This window comes from Ascochyta rabiei, chromosome 15 (assembly GCF_004011695.2).
Source record: "Ascochyta rabiei chromosome 15, complete sequence".
Lineage (NCBI taxonomy): Eukaryota > Fungi > Ascomycota > Dothideomycetes > Pleosporales > Didymellaceae > Ascochyta > Ascochyta rabiei.
Window position 1 is genome coordinate 330,000 of NC_082419.1, and position 15,645 is coordinate 345,644.

The following is a 15,645-nucleotide window of genomic DNA, read 5'->3' on the forward strand; positions in this document are numbered from 1 at the left end:
TGAGCAGCTGCCAGTGTACGCGACCAGCGCACAGCCTCATAACTTCTAACCAGAACCTGGAAGAGCTTGGGTTGTGCTGAAGGGTCTTGAGAAAGCAGTCTGGAAATGAGTTGAAATGGTCGTCCTTTATTTCTGATAATCCTTTGCTCGCTATATGGACATCTCGGCGCCTGCGTTGCTTATCATTCTAGCCGTAGTGGAGAGGTCTCACACTTCCAACTACTACAAATGCTAGGACTTCCGCTTATTACCTGTGCCAGTTTTCCCATCCCTAGTCTTACGAGTATGAGCTTGATCTACCGTGAGAGTGAGAATTAAAGCCACTGATGCCGCAAGTAGCTGTCCAAGTGCCGTCGAGACACTCCAGTCCCCGGCCAGCCCACCTACAGTAACCCCGATCCAGATGATGGCTATGATGACCCAAGCCTGTGTCATGTGGACTGGCATTTCACCAATGATACGATCGATCTGCCATCCTAAGACAATCTCAATTGCCGGTACCTTTTGATTAGGATCAGGATTACTGTTCAAAGTGTGAGCGAGTCCCACTTGAAGGGCAAGATCGACATACTAGTCTTTGAGTATGACACTTCTAGACAAGGCTAAGCCGTCCAACGTGTTGTAGTCTTTGCGAACAGCTTTTGCTGGGTCTCTGGCACAGTCTCTGATCAGACCAACCTTGAGCAAGTTGTTTTCTCGTCTTGAGGCTTCAACGCCTTGTAACTCGATACAACTATCAGCCTCAAATATTGAAGAGCATTCCTGGGCGTGTAAGTTCCTTTCTGGTTCGCAACAGTTATCATTGTAATAATCGAGCTTCGAAGGCAGCATCGCGAACTTTTTGTCGATGGAGTTTTGTATGTCATCAAGATCTAGCGGCAAAATCTCCACTCGAAACTGATTGGCACTCTCAGTCCCTCCCAGATAGCGGAACTGGAGCACGTCGTCAGCAGTGACCGTTACAAATACGTGTAGACTTACCTCGACCTCACGAGCATCAACGACACCATAGAATGGTAACCATCTTTTCCACTTGCCATGCTCTTGGTAGCACATGTCAACAATCTTGGTGTAGATAGTAGAATCACTCTCAAATTTGGCGTCCTTGATCGAGTCGGTCATTTGGCTAATGCTCCCATTCTCCTGTTTGATCTCCTTACGGACGCGACGTCCGTCTGGTCGGAAACATGGTATTTGAACGGCGTAATCTTCTTCTTTCCCTCGAATGCAGATGAAGCATAATTGCTGCGCATCGGTTGGCAACGTACGCTCATTAAAAAACAACGACAAAGGCCAGAGCCTGGTGGTAAACCTGAGCTTTAAAGAACCCTTGGTCTCCCCAAGGTCATATGGAATCTGGAGTGCCGGTGGGCTCGCGTCTCGATTTGATTTCATCGCACTGCGCATCTCAGGCTCTTCTGAGTCTGCAATCGTGGCCTGTCGTTCCTCGTCGTTCGTGGTCGACCGCGCAAACATATCGAATGGCGCAGGAGATCGAACAAATGTAAACAGCATACAAGAGTGGGCACTCCGAGGCTATATGATTTCTCAGCCTTGCAGATTAGTTGTTCGTGTCTGCCTAAACACTGCCACCGGCCTGATATGCAGCCTCGTCGAAAGCGCTTGCACTCGGCGCTTAGCTGGACGCAAGACTGAGAGGCCATTTCCTCACAGCACACGGCCTACTCGGCAATGTGGAAAAAAGGAACGAACTGACAGGCATGGGCTCCTCTTCTGTATCGCTTGATCTCACGGTAATGCGCGCATGGCGTTGTTATTGAAAGAAAATAGAGTAGTATTGGGTATCATAGTGGTCAAATACGAAAGGCGAACGGCTAAGCGTGAACCATGGACATGCCTACGACGCGGAACCGGCCGGAGTTGTAGGGCTTGTTAGTCCTTTGCTCTTCCTCCTTTTCCTTCTCTCTTCTTTCGGCAGACCGGCCAAACTGCTTTTCCTGCTTGGCGCGTCCAAAGCCATAGGCGTTGCGATGCCCTTTGGTGTTGCTACGACTGACGGCGCCACGCTTGTGGGCTGAGTGTCGGTCTTGATAGTAGGCTGAGAAGCTTGCGAAGCCTGAGTGGCCTGCTCCTGGGCTTTGTTGCGTGCGTCGACATGGCTCTTCGAGTTTGTAAAGACAAAGGCACCAGGTTCGCCCAGCAACGGGTTCTCGTCCATGTACTCGTCTCCATAGGCGTGTGACAAGTTCAGAGATTGCATGAAGAGGTCGTCTGAAAACTGAGTGGTAGATGTGGTAGGGTCGATAGCTGCTGTGGCGTCTTTTGTTTGCGATTGCGAGGTGGACGCATCAGGATCTGTGGGCGCGAGCGCAGGGCTGCCAATGCGACTGCCAGCAGTAGCGACCTTGACGGAATCATAGGAAGGTGGCATGTATGTGTGGCCAGTCGCTGGCGACCAGTGCGACATGTTCTTGGACAGCTCGGCCATCTGCTGCATTCGTGTTGAGACAGTCAGCAGGCGTGCCTGCACAACATCCAGTAGACTTGGTGCCATGAGAAGTCGTGTTCCCTGCGTATAATAATTGCCTTCAACGACTGTCTCCGGATTGCCAGTCTCTCTGTTCTCGACCTTATGCTGCCGTTGTATGAGCCAGGGCTGTCCCTCGGCCTTTGGTTCGCCAGCTACGATGAACTGCAGCCCAGAGTTGTATTTGCGTAGCTCTGCCTCGTACGTAGGGCGATCGTTGAGGAGTTGCATGCCATTGGGGTGACCTTGTGCAGTCGAGTATACGGCGCTGTTGTTACTGTTTGGCTCGAAGAAGGGTGAGTTCATGTGGTAGAAGATGATGTTGTTGTCGCTGTCCAGATGCGCAAGAGGCATCTGAGGGTCGGCATACTCCTGCTCATCGAGGGGCGGTATTATGGCCGGCATGTTGACTGCGGGTTCGGGACGTGTAATGTTGAAGAGAGAGGATGGCTTTGAGTCGTGGGGAAGAGCTCGACGGTCCAAGCTCCACCGAGGCAGGCACCTCCGTCCTCTCGCCGCAACTTTCCTTCCTAGATCACTCACTTCCCTCACTTGCACCACACAACCCTCCACCATGGATCTACTACAAACAGTGCGCAAGGAGGGAAGCCGGTAGGCGCCGTTATACCGCACGATAGGAAATTGCTAACACGTTACAGTGGCGGCCGCAACGAATTCAAATGGGAGGATGTCAAGAACGACGCGCAGCGCGAGAACTACCTGGGCCACTCGCTAATGGCGCCAGTTGGGCGCTGGCAGCAGAACCGCGATCTCAGCTGGTACGCAAAAGGCGACACCGAATCTAAGGAAGCCGAGGCTATGCGTATCAAGGAAGAGAAGCGCAAGCTGAAGGAGGCCGAGGAGGATGCCATGCTCGCAGCCATGGGCCTGCCGGTCCCAGAACGAAACAACGCCAACTTGACACCATTAGGCGAAAGGGCGCACGAAGCCGATGTAAAGGATGCAATAGAAGAAAAGGCGAAAAATGGCGAATATGAGGACAAATCTAAGAGGAGGGACAGGAAGGAGCGGTCGAGGCGACATAGAGACGATGGCGACCGTGAGAGGCGCAAGAGACATCGCTCGAGGACTCGTTCTCAGGACCGAGACCGCCGCCACAGACACCGAGACCGCTCAGGGTCCCGCGATAGGCGGAGAGATGGCGACCGAGAGCGCGACAAGCGCAGACACCGATCACGAAGTCGCGAACACCGGCGACGGGACGATCGTACTGAAACCCGAAGAGAACGCAAACCAGGTGAGGAGCGAACTCGATCACGGTCCCGCTCGAGAGACCGCCGCCGGAGGCATGATTCTAGAAGCAGGTCACCACACAAAGCTGAGAAGAGGCGAGACTGAACGCAAATACAAGCGCATCCTTTCATGGACCTAATGAGACCTCTGGATCAATATGAATCATTCCCTATGTAAGAGTGGCAGCATCTTCGAGCATTGTTCGGGAACCTCCCTACAACGTCCTTTTCTCAAATTGCTGGATTGAGGCCGTATCGGTAACACGAATGTCATCCTGAGGACCGGATCACCAACAGCAAGTACACGCACATACGAACCGTAGTATACTCCTTGCAACCGTCGCTGCACCTGAAGTAACCACTCATAGTGTAGTTGCGAATGGTGGGACCCGATTGCTTGGTGTGTCTATGCGTGTACGAAGCTATGCGTAACACACTACCAGAGAGGACTAGCCAATGCAGTATTGATAAACGCCAAGGCTGCCAAGAGCTAGGCAGATTCCTACATCATGGCGGTCTTCCCACTCTTTATGTAGGCGCAGTCAGCCTTGTTGCCTGGCTTGGTCGGTAGTGGCAATGGGAATGCTACTAAGTGTTCGATCAGGCTGGCTGCACGCGGGACTGATGAACCAAAAACTGCCGGGCAAGATTCAAATCCATGGCGGACATCTAGTTATCGTTGCTAAGAGAACAGCTCACAAAAGCACGTTGACGTGTCAAAACAATATCGCTGCTTGTGATCGCGTCGTTGCATCTGTGTAGATGTACCTACCCCTCAATGCCGGTACAGGCAGACCTGTTCCGAGTAACGTCGGCTCTCCACAAACTCCCCTCTACGCATGATGCAGAGTGCATAGCGTCCGAGTCTTGGCTTACACAGCATAGCTTTTCCACATGGTCAAACCAGTCTCATATATAATAGCTTTCCCGTGGTTTTCTGCACATTTGATTCGAACTTTAACGTGCTTCATAAAAGGAACACTGCATCGCAGACACAATGTCGACTCCAGAGCCCAACATGGGCGTAGCAGACTGGAGGCAACTTGCCCTCTCGAAACGCGTCTCGACGTTTAACAAAATCCCCCATGAATGGCTTCTCCCTATCGAACAAGCCTCGCAATACACCGAGACGAATGCCATCAGCGTGCTAGACGTACCACGGTCGTGTGGCATCCTGACCCAGCAAGAGCTGGACATTACAGAGAACTACGATGCCACTGAGCTCGTTCAGCATATGGCCAGCGGTAAGCTAACCAGTGTGGACGTCGTTACGGCGTTCTGCAAGCGCGCCGCCATCGCCCACCAAACCACGAACTGCCTGACGGAAATTATGTTCTCGGAAGCCCTCGCGCGAGCCCACGAATGTGATTCCCATCTCGAGAAGACGGGCGAAACCCTTGGCCCGCTGCACGGCCTGCCCATCTCGCTCAAAGATTCGTTCAACGTCAAAGGTGTCCAGAGCACAATCGGCTATGTCTCTTTCATTGCTCACCCGCCCGCGACCACCAACTCGGCCGTGGTACAGATCCTCTTTGATCTTGGCGCAGTCTTCTTCGTGAAGACCAACCTCCCGCAAACCATGATGACAGCAGACAGCCACAACAACGTGTTTGGACGCACCTTGAACCCTCACAATCTGTCTCGCACTGCGGGCGGCAGTACAGGTGGCGAGGGCGCACTCATCGCGATGAAGGGAAGCGTGCTGGGCGTCGCCACTGACATTGCAGGCTCGAACCGCATCCCCGCGCTCTGCTGCGGAATAAGCAGCATCAAGCCCACGGCATCGCGTGTCCCTTTTGCAGGCGGTGCGCCACCCGGACGTCTGGGGAGTCCGGGGCAGATTCTGCTGGCGATAGGACCGTGTGGGCGTTCGATACGGGATTACGAGTTGTTTCTACGTGCGGTTGCGCAGGCGCGGCCGTGGCTGCTAGATCCCACGGCGCTGAACATTCCGTGGCGGACAGCAGATGCCGAGATTAAAAAGAGGAAATTGAGATTCGGACTCATTCGCAGCACGCCTTCGCGCTCTTTGCACCCGCCAATTGCGCGCGCGTTGCACTCTGCGGCGATGACTTTAAAAGCTGCTGGTCACACAATGGTCCTGCTTGACGACAGGATTGGGGATATGTACGCCGATGTCGAGCTAGCGTGGAAATACTTTATGCTTGATCCTTCAGGTGCACCGTTTCAGCATATCCAAGCGAGTGGCGAGGATCCGATCCCAAGTTTGAAGATCAGCGGCTGGCCCGAGCTGAAGGAATGGAAGCCGAGTCTGGACGCCTTGTGGGAGATGAACATACAGAGGGCGGGCGTGTTGAAGAAGTATCATAATTTGGTGACTGGAGAGCAGTTGGATGCCATCTTGATGCCAGCATATCAGGCGGTAGCGCCGAAGCACGACACATATGGATTGCCGATATACACTGCATTGGTGAATCTGTTGGATTATCCTGCGGGTATACTGCCGCACGGGAAAGCGAACAAAGCAGCCGATGCAGCGTTCCTGGGGGACAAAGTTACGTATGAACCGACCTGTAAGTTTTTCTGGTCCTCAGATCGCAGACTTGAGGCTGACACATAACAGATGATCCCGAAGCAGCTGAGGGCATGCCATCACACATCCAAATTGTCGGCAAACCGCTCATGGACGAGGAACTGCTTGAGATCATGAAGACCATCGAAGCGGTGTTGAAAGATAGTTCTTAACTGCTTGAACACAGAACCGTCGTCCATCCAGCTCTCCAATCCACCCCGCTATTTCCACAAGGTCCGACAGAAACGGTAAAGGTCCGCTGTCGAGTCTGACAGTTGACGTGCGAACCTGTGAGGCCCGAGTGACGAGGGGTTTGGAGTTTGGGACTGGGCGTTGTCTTAGTGTCATTGCAACTTACGACTTGTAGCAGATCATGTGCCTCATGATCCGTGCTCTGTAGGGACAGGTGCTGATCAACTGATAACGCCAAAGAACACCTTGCTAAATCACACGTGATGATGTGTGGGCCTACTGCGTCGAATGATCCGTCATTGTTGACATTGCTTGCTGTAGATTGCATGTTACAAGATATGGAACTGGGTATATTCGTCAACCGTTACCTGAGTCGTTACTATGCTCCGCTCCAACTCCAGCGGCACTTGTGTTGCAGCAATATACCAATTCGGTGAAAGCTGTGGCGAGCTGGTGCGTGTACGCGTCTAGAAAAATCTCCACCAAATGAACACGATGACGATGAACGCAAGACCTCCAATCGGACCGTACTGCAACTGTTAGCTTCATGCTCGCTGCTCTGGCAGAACCCACCCGTTTTCACTCACCTGCTTCAGCAGGAGCTCCCAATTAATCCTGACTGCCGCCTTCTTGTATTTTCTGCTGTCTTCCCTTAGTCTGCTCGAGATGTCTCCCATGCGCTCTAAGCTGTCTCCTCTGTACAGCAGATCCTCGATGTTCTTCGTCATGACCTTTGTCACGTCTTTCAACTCATCGTTGAGTTTATCGAGATTCTGTGTTGCCCGCGAGTCTTGGTATGTCTTCTTGGTGCGCTGGATGAAAGTGTCGAACTCTACGAATGCGTACGGCCGGCACGACGGTAAGAGGTACTGTTGTGGCTGGTAGATGGTGGTGAACTCTTGCGAGAGATCAGAGAGATACGTGAAGGCGAGCTTTCGGGGGTAGGAGCGGTCGCATATGCAGAGGAAACAGAGATCGCCGCTGATGAGGTAGCTGTATCGCATGTCAACGTGTGGAGGCTTGATATCGGAGGCGCTGCGACGCACTGGTATGTGTAGGAGCCGCTTTCGATGCTGGCTTGCGGCTCTGAGTTGCGATTTAGGCGGCGCTGGACGAGCTTGACCTTGCCCTTGACCTCGCTGAATTCTGCGTCTTCTTGCCCATCGTCAACCGAAGCAGTCAGGATCAGACCTGCAGCTCGTTAGCACCCTGCCCAAACAATGACGTCTGTCTCTCTGGTTTCCTACCGTCGAGTCGCGAGATAATTGTGTGCTTGATCATGATTGCGGGGCAAGTGAGAGAGGATGTGGGAGCCTAGAATTGATCTTTTGCGCGCAGAACAAACCAAATGTCTGTCTAAAATGTGCAAAGGTGGTGGTGTTGAGGCTACGTGTCGAGGTTCAAGCTGGCTGCCATGCTCCTGGGCCAGCCAGGGTGACGACGCGGAGGTTCGCGAACGGACCATCAACACCAACACTCGACTTGACCCACCACAACACCACCCATCGCAAGACTTATCATGTTCTTCTGCAGCTCGAAATTTCACCCGTGCCGAGATATAGGTTCCAGTGAAGCGCTACAGCAACGAAGTACGCGCGCGTGTGCAAGAAGCAAGCTTGATGCTGAAGACAACGTGACTTGGCGCGTCAACAACTCCAACCACATGTCTGTTCGACACTCTCATCTTTTACATTCCATACCTCTCTCTGTACCATCTGCAAGCACGTACTAGCTCCAAGCTCCCTATGATCAATTGGTGATTAGGAATTCGCAATCACCGAGCCCTAGTCTCGTTACTGTCTTTCCCGCGTCACGATCAGTGTCACCCTACCTCAGCTGCGACTGCTCTCTTCTGAGGTGGGGTTGTCCTCAGCCTAACGCATACACCTCCAGCTTCAGGCCTCCAATCGCCTTTTCTCAGCTTGCACGGTACGCACACGCTCTTCACCTCAACGCTTGTCTACACGGCTGAGCGTATACCCCGCATTCCACACACCATCTGGACGTCTTTTATTTGTGGCCCTACTCACCATTTTTTTATGGAACCCTGTCAGTGGACAGGTAACGCGCAATTTGCCATGAAACGTCGCCTTTGTTGCACTCATTGTGATCGTTGTTTCGACTGACAAAGACAGGATGTCAAACAGAGCAGATCATGCTGGCAGCGATAGCCTGTCATACAACGCTTCGACTACATACACCAACAACCAAGCACCTCTTCAACAAACGACCGTTTTGACTTTATCTACATCCAAAAATAAGACCACCATGGATCAAGCAGCTTTGGGAAGCTCCTCTCTCTCCACCGCAACTGGTGGTTTGCATGCTTCGGCCAGGTCTGTTACGACTAATCCTTCGGTCCAACAATCATCCTCAAACCCCAGGCAACCACGTTCTGACTTGGATGGTGACAATCTATCCGAGCCTTCCACAAAGACAGGATCAGAGATACCCGCCGCATCAGCATCGAGCCATGCCATGGATTGTAGGGCTGGGCGAGCATCAAAGCGTATCAGGACAGATATTGGAGATGCGGATATATCACCAGTGCGTAAGAAGATTGCAAGAAATCCCAGGGTCGATGTAGTCATGTCAGTCACGAAGTCACCGCCCCAGGCAAAAGCACCGACCAACATGAGCAACGACAATCAAGATGCGTCAGAAAGTGATGAGTCTCCGGTCAGACCCGAAATCCAGGCCACGGCCACGCCAGCTGAGTTGGTAGCTCCAACACACAAATCGAAACCAGAGTCAACGACTGCGCCGATGAAACCGATCACCATCGCTGGTCGTTGTCGCGCTTGCGACACTTGCAGAAGACGTAAAGTGAGTGCCGAAACCCTCTCGGTGGGTGTCGTTTGGCTTACAACTAATAGGTGAAATGTAAACACAAAATCGCTGAGGAAGGGATCGATGACAACGCCAATTTCAAAAGAAAGACAACCCCGAAAAACTCCACGGCTAAGACGTCGAAAAGAAGAAAGCGTGTGCAAACTGATGGGTCAGACGGGCCAGCAAGCCTTGGAGCAGCGGCTCCGAATGCGGAAGCTCAAGGGGGGCAAATGGATGATGCGAATGATCACGGACAAGAAGTCGAGGAAGAGGTACCTAAGGAGACTAAAGCAAAGAAGAGAGCTGCGCCAAAGAAAGCCGAAGCTCCGCCAGCACGCATCAGCACACGTAACCGTAACGCTCCAGAGCGCTTTGGAGACCTTGAAGAGCATCCATCCGCCAAGGCAACCCCACTAAAGAAAACCACCAAAAGGGTTTTTGACCCTGTCTACATTACCACAAACTCTACCAGTCGTCTCGGCAAAGCAGACATGCATCGCATGCTTCTTTCAGATGCTGCGTGGACCAGCCTGTCAGCTGAGCAGCAAGTGACACTTGTCTCCATGCTCCCTAATACCTCTGAACATCAACAACTCATAACGAGGATCGAGGCAGGCGAGACAGAAGACACCAGACCGTGGGCTTTCACACTGTCCAACGACTGTTTCAGGACCGATGTTGCCAAATTCAAGGAGGACTTGAAGAACGGCCATCTGGCAAAGACATGGCAAGCCGCTGCCGAACAAGCTGTCATCGAGCGCGCAGCGGGCGAGTATGACGCATGGAAGGCTGAGGAAGCAGAACTGTGGTGGGGTCAGAAGGGCAAATGAATGGCTCAAAACAATGGTATGCAGGGGACGTTAGAGCAATGGCCAGCTAGCGGACTCACTTGTCGTGTCTAATGACCGAAGAGCCAGGTTGGTCTAGACTGACGAAGAGGGAGCGATGCAAGGCATACGCATAGTCTGGATGTGAAGAAACCGCTACAGCACCTTGCAGTCTCCAAGCAAACATGTAGAATCACACGCTCCAACGTCCCGTGGATATCTCCAAACTGTTACATATAAGATCATTACACATCACGCTTGCCTCCAATACTGGCCGTATCCTTTCCCCACTGCAATTATGCCATTATCCCAACCAGCATTCCCAGACAATCAGTACCTCGACACCATACTAAGTCGTGTTGCCCTTTCTAGCGCCGCAAGCCCCTGTCCCATCTGCCAAGAACCCTACTCGTCCTCCTCCCCACCCGTCCTTATCCCGGAGTGCGGGCACATATTCTGCCGCCCTTGCATAACAGCGTGGTTCGAGAGCGGCTTAGAAAACGCAAACACATGTCCTCTCGACCGCGGAGTTCTGTCCTCTTCGCAACGAGGAGCAGATGCGTCGGACCAGGACGGTGCTTCAGCGCTCGCACGCAGCGTGCATCTAGGTCCAGCGAGAGACATAGTTGAGAGGCCAATTGTAGAGCTCTTCATGGGCGGGGAGATCATTGCCGTTGATGGTCTGTTAATGCGGCAAGGCTGTAAGTGCGTAATCAAGGATTTGTGGTTCCTCACTGCGAGATTGCTACAGTCTACAGAGGGGTTCTGCGGTGGTGAGGTGGATGCGCTGGGGCTAGATGTTAAGCTTTTGAGAAGCTGCGTTCAGGATGCGCTGCCGAGAGGAGTCAGGTGTGGAGAGGAGGGTTGGAATGCGTTGTACGGGTGTGCAAGGCAGATGTTGGTGTGGCATAGTGAGGATGGGAGAGGTGAGTGGGAGGGTGGGGAGGAGGTGCTGGTGGAAGAGTTGAGGGGGTTTGTAATGAGTCTGCACGGGACTTTTAGTGGATAGTTAGGACTATGGTTGGATTTGGTAACCTATGTCACGCTGTCTCGCTATCCTGTTGTTGTTGGCTTAGCAAAGCGTTCTCAGTATGGCGTTGGGATAGTTGAACCACTGAAAACTTGACTCATTGGAGACGGGACGGGAAGTGCCCGATCATTCACCATGTGTCTTGAATGAGACCTAGGCTTGAGTCTTTTCCTGTAGTTCTGCTGACTGTATGGTTTGCTCAAAAGTATCACGCATGGACAATCGCTCCGAATCCGCAACAAATGATACAATGAGGATGTCAAAAACGGGACGAGCTGGATTGCGGTCTGACTGGAGACTGTGTCCTGGGGGAAGATATGGGCCATCCTGAAGATCTTCCTGAGTCCTACAGATAACCTGGGATATAGCACTATGCTTTGGAGAAACCAGCATGGTGCAAGCTTGACTCAAGTCGATGCGTGGATCGGCGCTACTCGGCTATACGTCATCTCGTCGCACTTTTCCATCCTTTCTCATCTAATTACCAACCATCTAACTTATTTAATAACAGTAGGAAATCCGAGGTATCTATTGGTATCTGCGAAGGATGGTCTTTGAGAAAGTGTGGATGTTGAAACAATCGTTTACCCGCCCTCTACGAGGTCCGGTTTACGTGACTGCCTTCAGGACAGCCCAGATCAGATGAAAATCGACAAAACATCGACTCAACACAAAATCAGTTGCTAGCCGAGCTGTTATGACCTGTTCCGTTTTGCAGAGTCGCGATTATCACTTCTGATCAACGTAAGATCTGAGCAAAGCGAAGAAACACAAAGCTTGCTAACCGAGTCCAAGCTTGTCCAGAGAAAGAAAGTGAACTCATGGACGGACGACTGCCAACCTTCAAACAACCAAAAATTGTGTGCAAAATGAGGAGGTTTGGTAAGGTTCTGTAGTCATGCAGATGTCCCACTGGATTACCGTACTGCTCATCGAGAGACCTATGCAGTAACGGTTGGCTGCTCAATCAGGTTATTGGAGCAAGGATGTTGTGGGAGAACGTTGCCAAAAGTGTGGCCATTGACTGATCCTACTTCGACGCGTAATGGTCTCGCCTGCTTCGATTGAACAGGTATCTGATTGACTGATGTGTAGCGTTCTGATGAATTCGACTGGAGAGGTATAGTTCATCTCGAGCGTCGTCGGATCTCTACTGACAGCGTGTGGTCGCTCTCTTTTGATTGTGGTTATAAGTATGCGCAGTATTCTTCCCCTTGAAAATGGAGCGATTCGACACTAGTCAGTAGGATCTGTTCTTTCGCACGGTTGGGCGACGTGTTTCAAGAGCTTTCTGCTATTTGAAGAAGCCCAAACCTCTGGAAATGAAGTGAGAGTGAACATCGAGGGATGTCGGCAAATCCAGTTCCTATTTGCGAGTTGAAAAGAAACCTTTTCAGCGTTGTATCCACGAACCGATTGACTCGTATGAACATGAAGTAGAGGTTGATACTGCACATCTCTATACTTTCAAAAATAGTTTCAACAAAAGGCTCACAGTGCGGATTGACACTGGACGTACATTGGTGGCCGAGTGCACAAATCACATGATTGTAGCCGTGCTGAAAGGTACCGGTACGGAGTTTTTAAGTCACTACGGAGAAGCTTCACCTTTACCGACACCCCGACATCAACGAAACTCCGCCCACCACCAAGATACGCAGCTTCAGGCCTGAAATTTCGCGCGACCGCTCAAAAAGAGTCTCAATAGACTTTCTTGCAAGTGCTGGCTGCGCACTCTCTATCTGAGTGCCCTGAATATCGCACCCACCACGACAACTTCTCAACGCCGCCGTTTCCGAATTTGACAAAATTTATGCGAAGCCAAAACTACCGCACTGCTCAGGTTTTCGAAACATCATAGCTACTCACCAGTGGATGTCTTAATCTGTTTTCCCCACCTTGCTTTGTCGATATCGACCGACCCGACGCTGCCGCTGGCTCTTCCTTAACCCCACTCCAAGGAACACCAGATACAGGTTGAACTTGGCGCGATGGAACCTAAACCCTCAAAGGAGATTTATCGACCTGACTCAGAGGCACCCTCCAAGAAGCTTCCAGAACATGTCGATGGCTTTATCGAGGTGCAAACTCTAATTGACATCCACAAGTATCTTGGCGAGAGCGAAAAAAGCGACGACATCTCTCTAGCCGCTTGGATAAGGGAGCGATACCTTTACGAGCCAATTTCCGAGGAAGCTCGTCAGATTCGCGATGTAGAAGGCTTTGCTAAGCTTGACGCAGCATATCGAAGGGTGCGATTGCTTACAGGGAAGGCGCAAGATAAGTGGCCATTCTTCTACAGGAACTGGAAGAAGATGTCATCTATTGTTGTCAAAAACGTTGTTCTCGGGGACGCCGCCATGAGCACGAACGTTCCAGTCACTAAAGGTGGAGTTGGGGATTCATCCACGAGCAATGGTTTCGTTGGCCAGCGTGGTAAAACTCGTGCGCAAGTTCGCCAAATATTGGCTGACAGTGCGTAGATTCTGCCTTATATGAGCCAAAGTTGCAGGTACCGTTCTTTACTAAGAAACCCACTTCACACCAGGTGCTGTCACAGAAGTCCTCACAACCAGCTCCTTCCGTCTTAGCCAGCCAACCCACGCCAGAGCAACAGGTTCAACATCGAGGTTTGTTATTCCGAGACTTTTCTCTATTTCCAAGTAGGTTGGCATTTGTTGTATCGATTGTGTTAACTGTCGCAACCCTGCGGTCCTTATTGCTATTGAACTCGTATTTTTCAATGTTTTGTACCACGTCGTTGGATAGTTTCTTTACTGACCGTAATAGCCCCAGAACCTTCCTATACATTCACCTCAGACACAACACTAGAGACTACCGTCTACGATAGCAATTCAGACCCGTCTGCATTCAACGGCACTGTCAACAGCACGGTAGTACCAACAACCGCATTGCGAGATGCTAGAGCCGGCCAAGTGCGTGGCTCTTATGGACGCTTTGTAAAAAGCACACTCTCTCCCATTACTGCGAGAAGTGGCCCTATCATCAAGCCCGTGAAGAAACGTAAGTCTACGGATCCTCACTATCGTTACGACGATATGCCCAAAGGCTGACAATATATAGTCAGAACCAAAGCTGCTCTCCATGCTGGAAAAGAAGAAGATGCATACTCGAGTAGCGAGGATGTCAAAGCGCCTCAGGCGGCTCATAGTATGTGATCTCTTCTGATCTGCAACATGCAGCACTAACGATAGCAGCTGTCGATAGTGGGATCACCTCAGACGACGACGATGAGGTCATCCAAAGCAGCAGTCCAAACTCGAACAAAGATATGGAGACTACGAATAGCTCAGTTAATGGTACGTAGTTTCAAGAGCTGTGTTATCGTTGTAGTGCCAAATATCAACACACTCCATGGTCGGCTTTCGCTTACATACCCTTCTAGACTCACCTGCATCATCTGTCCTTGCCGCTGAGGCTGAGGCTGTGCCATCTAATCTTGATCGAATGCCACCGGGACTCATAGGAAGGAAACGTAAGAGTGAGCCCGCGACTCAACGAGGTGCTAACAAGCGCGTTCGTGGATCACGGGGCGGAGTGCTCGGCAGACTCCGCAAATCTGAGCCGACGGCCATGGATTCTCCACCAAGCATAGTCGAAGACGCAAAGATCAGGCAAGTACCATCGGAGGGAGCAGATATTTCCAAAATGGCCACGCGGCGCAGCACTCGGAAGTCTGCTGTCTCTACTCTCAAGCGGCCAGCTTCACCAGAACCTTCTGCTCGAAATGGCTCGCAGGCAGTGCCACAACAGAAATCAGACGAGCCCAACAGTCATCCTGTGACAAAGGACGTCGTCGTTGCCCTTGGTAGTGATGGATCGGCCACAACGAAACCCAACGGAGCCTTCTCCATGAATGCCAACGGGATCGACAAGCCTGTGCGGGACACCTTTGCCGAGGATATGCCTAGCGATTCCCTTGTTCAGTCAGCTATGTCCAATTCTGAAGCTCCGGACACGCGGAAGGCCTCCAAGTCGTCAAAGCAGAAGAAGCGGGTCTCTTTCGTGCCAGAAACCAAGGCTAATGTGGCCGTTGATTACGAATTTTTCGCTCGAATTTATACTAGTGGGATAACAGAGGAGATCAGTTTGTCAGAGGAGGATCTCGATCATAGAGGGGATATCGCCAAACGTTATGCCGCGTGGCAGAAGTCAGGGGAGGCTAGTATCACATTCGAAACCTTCAAGAACATCGTGAAGTTCGCGAAACAGGATTGGCCGCGGTCAATAAATCGTCCATGACCACAGAAAATCACCAAGACAACGAAGCATACGAGGGAACAGCGAGGAACGATGACTATGGAAGATGCTCGAGCATTGGCGACTAGGAAGCTCTACCAAGTAGTAGGTGGATAGCTTCAAAGCGGCTCATTTGTGCTCTTGTTTTTGCCAAGCAAGGTCCCAAAAAGCCTAGATACATCTAAATAAGGTTTCAAGAATCTACCTCAAGCGCTCATTTGAACATATCC

General features: G+C 51.5%; 7 protein-coding genes across 8 annotated transcripts; 4 read left to right on the plus strand and 3 right to left on the minus strand.

Moving 5' to 3' along the window:
• Positions 1–231: 231 nt before the first annotated feature.
• EKO05_0008561 (uncharacterized protein) lies at positions 232–1,476 on the minus strand (the record flags this gene model as incomplete). Its single annotated transcript, XM_038941637.1, has 3 exons — positions 232–523; positions 572–933; positions 982–1,476. 3 exons carry the CDS (start codon positions 1,474–1,476, stop codon positions 232–234), a joined length of 1,149 nt encoding a protein of 382 aa, XP_038796101.1.
• A 382-nt stretch (positions 1,477–1,858) lies between these two features.
• Positions 1,859–2,893, minus strand: EKO05_0008562 (Mediator of RNA polymerase II transcription subunit 6; the record flags this gene model as incomplete). The annotated part of the gene is made up of 1 exon (XM_038946570.1): positions 1,859–2,893. One exon carries the CDS (start codon positions 2,891–2,893, stop codon positions 1,859–1,861), a length of 1,035 nt encoding a protein of 344 aa, XP_038796102.1.
• Positions 2,894–3,062: 169 nt separating this feature from the next.
• EKO05_0008563 (uncharacterized protein) lies at positions 3,063–3,881 on the plus strand (the record flags this gene model as incomplete). The annotated part of the gene is made up of 3 exons (XM_038941591.1): positions 3,063–3,100; positions 3,148–3,548; positions 3,610–3,881. The coding sequence occupies 3 exons, from the start codon at positions 3,063–3,065 to the stop codon at positions 3,879–3,881; spliced, it is 711 nt and encodes a 236-aa protein (XP_038796103.1).
• Positions 3,882–4,738: 857 nt separating this feature from the next.
• Positions 4,739–6,447, plus strand: EKO05_0008564 (Amidase; the record flags this gene model as incomplete). Its single annotated transcript, XM_038941827.1, has 2 exons — positions 4,739–6,275; positions 6,326–6,447. 2 exons carry the CDS (start codon positions 4,739–4,741, stop codon positions 6,445–6,447), a joined length of 1,659 nt encoding a protein of 552 aa, XP_038796104.1.
• A 486-nt stretch (positions 6,448–6,933) lies between these two features.
• EKO05_0008565 (SNAP receptor) lies at positions 6,934–7,747 on the minus strand (the record flags this gene model as incomplete). The annotated part of the gene is made up of 4 exons (XM_038941710.1): positions 6,934–6,996; positions 7,054–7,459; positions 7,513–7,657; positions 7,714–7,747. The coding sequence occupies 4 exons, from the start codon at positions 7,745–7,747 to the stop codon at positions 6,934–6,936; spliced, it is 648 nt and encodes a 215-aa protein (XP_038796105.1).
• Positions 7,748–8,602: 855 nt separating this feature from the next.
• On the plus strand, positions 8,603–10,128 carry EKO05_0008566 (uncharacterized protein; the record flags this gene model as incomplete). The annotated part of the gene is made up of 2 exons (XM_038941556.2): positions 8,603–9,292; positions 9,343–10,128. The coding sequence occupies 2 exons, from the start codon at positions 8,603–8,605 to the stop codon at positions 10,126–10,128; spliced, it is 1,476 nt and encodes a 491-aa protein (XP_038796106.2).
• A 3,018-nt stretch (positions 10,129–13,146) lies between these two features.
• Positions 13,147–15,418, plus strand: EKO05_0008567 (uncharacterized protein; the record flags this gene model as incomplete). 2 transcript variants are annotated; one of them, XM_059637329.1, is made up of 6 exons in its annotated part: positions 13,147–13,591; positions 13,639–13,818; positions 13,946–14,179; positions 14,240–14,326; positions 14,374–14,475; positions 14,562–15,418. In XM_059637329.1, the coding sequence occupies 6 exons, from the start codon at positions 13,147–13,149 to the stop codon at positions 15,416–15,418; spliced, it is 1,905 nt and encodes a 634-aa protein (XP_059493312.1). The 2 variants fall into 2 exon arrangements, with proteins under 2 accessions (XP_059493312.1, XP_038796107.1); XM_038941805.1 differs by having other exon boundaries at positions 13,639–13,785.
• Between the last annotated feature and the right edge of the window lie 227 nt (positions 15,419–15,645).